The sequence below is a fragment of the Beta vulgaris genome, chromosome 5, assembly GCF_026745355.1.
Source record: "Beta vulgaris subsp. vulgaris cultivar EL10 chromosome 5, EL10.2, whole genome shotgun sequence".
In the NCBI taxonomy this organism is placed as follows: domain Eukaryota; kingdom Viridiplantae; phylum Streptophyta; class Magnoliopsida; order Caryophyllales; family Amaranthaceae; genus Beta; species Beta vulgaris.
The window spans coordinates 22899584-22906284 of NC_079206.1; the positions used below are offsets into that span (position 1 = coordinate 22899584).

Genomic DNA, 6701 nt, shown 5'->3' on the forward strand with positions numbered 1-6701 from the left:
AGTAGTCACATTTGATCTTGTTTGATTCGTCTCAGTTAGTACTTTGTTAATATTCAATCATTATAATTTTTACTATTACATTATAAAAGATATTTAACTTCAAATATGTGAATTGGGAGATGTTCACAGGAAAGTGAGAAGGATAAAAAACAGAGAGAGTATATGCTAATTATTGAGATTAATATTGGGTTTGATGAGTTAAACACAACATAATAAGGAACGTGATCTGAGGGTAAATATGGAGATTCAAGCGAAGGAAAAATTGGTTGGAATATGATGTTGGGATCAAAAAAATGAATAAACATAATACTAAAGATTATAAAATTCTAATTATGAATATATACTTTTTATAAACTAAACACAAACTAATGTGAATTGAATTTGTAAACAAAAAAATTCAAGTGTTCTAAATTGCTTCCCAATGCTATTTTTATACACCTCAATTGTTCCAAAAAGTGTTGATAAAAACTTTCTCCACACATTTTTTCGGTTGTAGTGTTTTTCATTCATGAAAGTTCAATATTAATTGCAACATTATAAAATTTGGCTAAGATATAACTTTATCTCTCACATATTATCTGAGTCTCTAGTATCTAATTCCATCTTTATCTAATCATTTTACATAGCTTTCCTAGTTTAAGTGCCATAGAAATCAATGATACAATATATAAAAGACATAAGAACTGGGAATAACTTTTAATGAAATGGTGTTTTTCTTCACGTGTATAAAATAATATTGTTCGACATGTTACACAAAATCCAAATTTCCAACCCTCTAATATCTCAAAGTTCCTCCAATTGCCAATCCCTCTTTTACCTCAGCACCATCTCGACCGCAATTTCAAAGATGATGGGCATGTAGAATTTTTGTCCCAGCTATTAGGGAGGAGTTGTTGAAGTTGTCATAAGTTCAAAGGCTTAGTATATAGTGTTTCTTTAACACGCAGAAAGATATTAATTTATAATAAAAGTAAACCAGAGTAATAAAGTTTATAGACCAAAAGAAGATATAAGCAAAAGACAACAAGTGATGAATCTGATTTAACTCATGCAATAATTATTTATCAAGGTTATTCAAAAAATAAGAAGGATGATGATTAAGAGCCAATTGAATACCATTTATTCTAGCCAACATATGTTTCTTTTTCTTCGTTAAATTACCAAAATTATTGTTTTCCAGTTAATGATAGATTTACCAAAACAGTCTCTACCCCTCATGAAATCATTATCATAGTTAAGCCAATTACTAATAAAAAACTTATTAAAATCAGTGTGATAACTCCATGCTTGCTTGTACCGGAAGGGAGAATGTCCTCTCCTTCCTTCGGTATGCAAATTGATAAGAATTGGATTGTGATCCGAAAAGGTTCCAAGTAAGTGAGATACTTGGACGAACGGAAAATCAATAATCCATTGAGCATTGACTATAGCTCGATCAAGACGTTCTTTAATAAGAGCTGAACCTTCCCTCGCATTTGTCCAGGTGTATTGAAACCAAGATCTACTAGAGTAGTCGTATCCATGAAAGCATTTAGATCTCTGCATTGATTCGCGTTGAATTTTCTTCCCCCACTTTTCTCGACCTGGCTTTGAACCTCATTTAAGTATCCGACAAACATCCATGGACAATTTTTCGGAGGTAGGTCATGCACATTATGAGCTCCTTTTAGCTTGATTTGATCCTCTTTCTTCCTTATTTTCTTCTCTATTTCTTTCACTCGATCATTGTTGATCATAGTGACATTTTGCTAGATTTTGAGTCAATTTTGACTGAATTTCTAGTACATTTGCTTTCACTGTGTTTTAGGTGTGTCCTTTTATGAGGTCGACAATTGGGAGATACGACATAAGGTGGGAGTTTTGAGGAGTTTGCACACACGGAAATAGAAGAAAGAAAGCTTGAGTAGAGACCCTTGTGCGTCCGCACAACCATAGAAGTGTTTGCACCACATTGGTGTACCTGCACCTAGCAATACGGTGTGCCCGCACCATCATGCCAGATTAAGTACCTCAAGATCAGTAAGCTAGGTGCGCCCGCACCAGCTCTGAGGTGCGTCCGCACCAAGCTGGTGCGCCCGCACCATCCTACGATGTTTGGACCCTCTAGATGAGTAACTTTGGTGCGCCCACACCAGTTACAAGGGTGCGCCCACACCACTTAATTCCGTCAGAAAATCTGTAAGTCTCGAGCTAATTAAAGCAAATAGAGATGATTAGTTTTCGACTTATGCTTTATTCTATAGACTAGATAGTGATATTAGGGTCTTTAATTAAAGAGAAAAACATTTGGCTTATTATTAGATTTGAGATCCATAGATTAAAGTTCTGGATTTTCTACACTTTCAAGGTAAACTTCAGCATCAATTTAATTTCAAAGTTTTCAGTTTTCTTCATCTTTTAGATTATCAATCTATCCTTTTCCATATTAGTAGTTCTATTTTATTAATGTTTCATATATGTTTATTTTTATTAGATTAATTATTTCTTAATCATGTTTAGCCCTAGATTAGTTATAAATTTCATGCTTTTATGCTTAGAATCCATGATTAGTGAGTAGTCTCTTATCTAGGGTTAGGGTAAAAGTATAGATTAAGGTTTACATGTATTGTTAATGTGATTGTGATGATCTAAAGATGATTATGCATTGATCTTGGTGTTTTGAAGCCTTAGGATAGATTTCGATCACATTTATGCTTGGTATTTTGGTTTCAAATGTTCTTAATCGAATTTTGAACTCTTTTATCATCCCCACTTAATTTCTATGCCAAGATATTGGGTATAATTAAGGGGATCCTTTATTAGTGGTTTTCCAAATTCATTGAATCTCTTAATCAATTGACTAAAGACCATTCGAGAGAGCATTTAGTTGATTGATTAAGCGATTATTCTTGAGGACCATTCGAGAGAGGACTCGAGTATTTTAGAGGAAAATTAAACCTTGCATAATCATCGCCTTTATTAAATCACAATTGCATTAATGGTCGTTGTCCCTTCTCATTCATACTAGTAACCTTAATTCTAGTGTCTTCGTTATTGATATTTTCATCTCTTGTTATTTGCTAGTTATTTGATAGTAACTGGTCGTTATTGTCACCAAATAATTTAAAGCTCTCAAAGAATCCCTCAATCAGGTAATTTAGACTTGATAGACATAGATTAATCCCTTTTTTCCTGTAGATAGACCCTTGACTTGCCTTTACTACGTTCTTAGTAATTGCTAGTTAGGTTTTACAAATATTGTTTGAAACGCGATTTTTGGTGTATTAACACTACACTAAAAACCTCTTATCATATGACAGAATTTCTAGTACATTTGTCACTATAATCAACAACGATAAAGTGAAAGAAATAGAGAAGGAAATAAGGAAGAAAGATAGAAGAAAAGGGAAAAGAGAGGATCAAACCGAGCTAAAAGAAGCTCATAAAGTGCGTTAGAAACACACTTATCAATTAGATAATCTTGTTTGACTTTGGGTTATCTGATTATGTCGCCCACCAACTTCTAGAGTGGTAGGGTTATTTGCGTGCTGGCAATTCTCCTTGTTGTGCCCAACTCTTCCACAGAGAAAGCATAGAGTCTGGATGTTTTCATATCTCACTTGCTGCCATTCATTTCCGACCCAAACTGTCGTTGTTAATGGTTCATCTAGATTGATTTCGGCACAGACTTTTGCATATCTGGCTTGAGATAATTGATTGGTTGCAAAGTCTACCCTGATAGGATTCCCCACCTTTGATGCGATATTAAAAAGAGCCGACTTATCATAGTATTCCACCGGCAACTCCGAGAAATGTATCCAGGTAATGAGTCTGTTTAAAGGATTATGGGTTGGCCTAAAATTAGGTTTCCAATTTGCCAACATCAAGTGGTGGTCAAGAACATACCAAGGTCCTCCAAAAAGAGCCCTTTCATAATCATCTTTCGTGGAGAAACAAAATAAATAGATACCTTTACGCAAATCAATGACTTCCACTGAACTTTTGGTTTCCACATTTGGCGGACTCTTTGAGTGATAAAAAATGGTCTAACACTAATACCAAGTATTATGTATGATTGATTTTGCTTCATTGAATCACTTAGTGGATGTTTGAACTACCTGTCTGAACGAAGGTTGGGATTTGGAAATCTCCTTCGTATTGAGTTGCTGCTTATTTATTTATTACAATTTAGGGAAAGTTTCTTCAAAAGATTTTAAAGTTTGACCTCAAAAGAGAGAAACATGTACTATATTATGGAACATATTTCTTCTTTTGAAAAAATAAAAAGGAGATCGAAAAAATTTATTCTCATTAAGTGAGTTAAAGTTCAGAGATCTTTCTTTGACATCAAAAATAATGTCAAGTGCCCCCTAGCATATTTCTTATTACGTGAAGAAAACGCTTATTGGGCATTTGGGCTAGTTAGTCCTTGAAGGTTTTCCCTATTTATAGTTGCATAAATCTCCTTCTTCCATTTCAATATTGTTCCGACTTCACAAATTTCCGTATCACCAAATTTCCCCCAAATCCTGTTCCTAAAACCCCACTTTCTCTCCCTTACGCGTTAACTAGGGTTTTCCCCTTCATCTCTCTCTCTCTCTCTTCGATGGAATCTCTAAAGAAGCGCAAAGCCGACGAAAATGGTAATTCCTTTGTTACCGACCAAACCCTAATCTCACCTACAGAGTTAACGCCACCATCTGAAAACCAAACTTTAACTCTAGACGACGCACGCAAACTCCTCGAACCTTTTACGCACGAACAGATCCTCTCTCTCCTTCAATCCGCCGTCGTTCGCTACTCCGACGTCCTCTCTTCCGCTCGCGCGCTCGCTGATTCCGACGTTTCGCGTCGTAAACTCTTCGTTCCTGGCCTCGGCCCTAACACAACAACAGATTCTCTCAAATCACTCTTTTCTACTTACGGAGAACTCGATGAAGCCGTTGTTATCACCGATAAAACCACGGGTAAGTCCAAAGGTTATGGATTTGTTACTTTTAAGCATGTTGATGGTGCTCTTTTGGCGCTTCGTCAGCCTAGCAAGAAGATTGATGGTCGTATGACTGTCACTCATTTAGCGTCGGCAGGCCGTGGGCCGAATAGTGAGGACCAAGCGACTAGAAAGATTTATGTTGGGAATGTTCCTTACGAGATTTCTGCTGAGAGATTGTTGGATTTCTTTGCTGCTTTTGGGGAGATTGAAGAGGGTCCTTTAGGGTTTGATAGGCAAGGTGGGAAAGCGAGGGGGTTTGCTTTTTTTGTTTACAAGACTGAGGAAGGTGCCAGGATGTCGTTGATGGAGCCAATGAAGATGATTGATGGGCATCAGGTTATGTGTAAATTGGCTGGAGATGGAAAGAAAGGCAAAACAGTGAATCCCGTTTTACCTGGTGAGATGGGTGGTGATAGGATGCCCGGTCCGATGAATTCGCAGTATGGTGGGCCGATGGGGAACTATGGGAGTTATGGGCCTGGGCCTAATTCCGGTCCTGGAATGGGAATGGGGGCGGCTCAAGGTCCTGCTGGTGGCGGATATAGTTCTTCTGTTGGTGGGCCCTATAGTGGGTCGCATACACAGTATGGTGGACCAGGCTCTGGGGAGTATGGATCGTATCGGATGCCACCACCACCGAGTTCTATGGGAGTGCCGCCTTCATATCAAGAAAGCAGTGGTGGTTATGGTATTTCTTCGTCTGGTGGTGGGTATATGAACCAGAACCACCCTCCTTCACAGGGTCCTCAAGGGCCTCCACAAGGTCCTCCTAGTGGCATGTATCAGAGAATGCCACCTTCCTATTACTGAGGTAGTATTTAGTGATGTTATGTTGATTTTGTTTGTCTCAATTGTGATAGTTCTATGCTGTTTGATCTGTTTAGTTAACAGGGATGTGCCTTGCTTCATGCTTGATACTTGTAGATTGTTTCTTGTTGTTCATTTGTTGAATCAATTCTTTATGTTGGGTTATTCTTGAACGTTGAATGATGTATTAAGTTGGCAATGTGATGTTTGGTTCAGGTATGTGACAGCTCCTTGGGCGCAAATTGCTTAAATGGTTTTGGTGATTTCGTTGATTGCAGACAAATGAATGTGTCGTGTGCTTGAATGGACTGCTGCACATTTCTTGCTGCTACGTGACTTGCTGTGTAGTTTTTTAGCTGCAAAAGTGGTAGTTTTTGGTTGTTATGTTTCACAAGATAGACTGTGATCTCTTTCCTCTTATCCCTTTAGAAGGCTCCTTTGTCTATATGGATTTCTTTTGGTGGCAATGTGCTTTGTATTTTCTGTTGGTTATCTGAAGCAGAGTTCATTTGCTACTTTTTATAATTAATGTAACCTTTCACTTCCTATTCCAGTTAGGTTTATTATGGTTGTGTTTGAATCTTGCTATCAGATTCATACAACTTGTGTCTGTATTCTATTTGGCAACCTGCAATCTTTTAGTTTTGTTTCTTATATAATGGCAGTGAAGTATCCTTGCTGAGGTTCATTCGATCATGATTTGGTGCATCTTGTTCTGTCGCTTTCTTTGCCATATATGTTGGACAATGCATTGGGGATTTGTGCTTGAGGTCCTTTAATAAGAATAGATTTTCATGTTATAAAACCAGGCATTATCGCGTCTCTAGTTCTGTATCATATTATTATGTTATGGATGTTTTGTGCCTAGTCTTCTCAGTATTAAACTGTGAGCTACATAAGCATCTACAAGTATCCTTGTAGT

General features: G+C 37.2%; 1 protein-coding gene across 1 annotated transcript; it reads left to right on the top strand.

The window, feature by feature from the left end:
- Nucleotides 1-4443: 4443 nt before the first annotated feature.
- On the top strand, nt 4444-6475 carry LOC104893130 (UBP1-associated protein 2C). The gene is made up of 2 exons (XM_010679211.4): nt 4444-5783; nt 5996-6475. Exon 1 carries the CDS (start codon nt 4586-4588, stop codon nt 5780-5782), a length of 1197 nt encoding a protein of 398 aa, XP_010677513.1. The 5' UTR covers nt 4444-4585; the 3' UTR covers nt 5783; nt 5996-6475.
- The last annotated feature ends 226 nt before the right edge of the window (nt 6476-6701 follow it).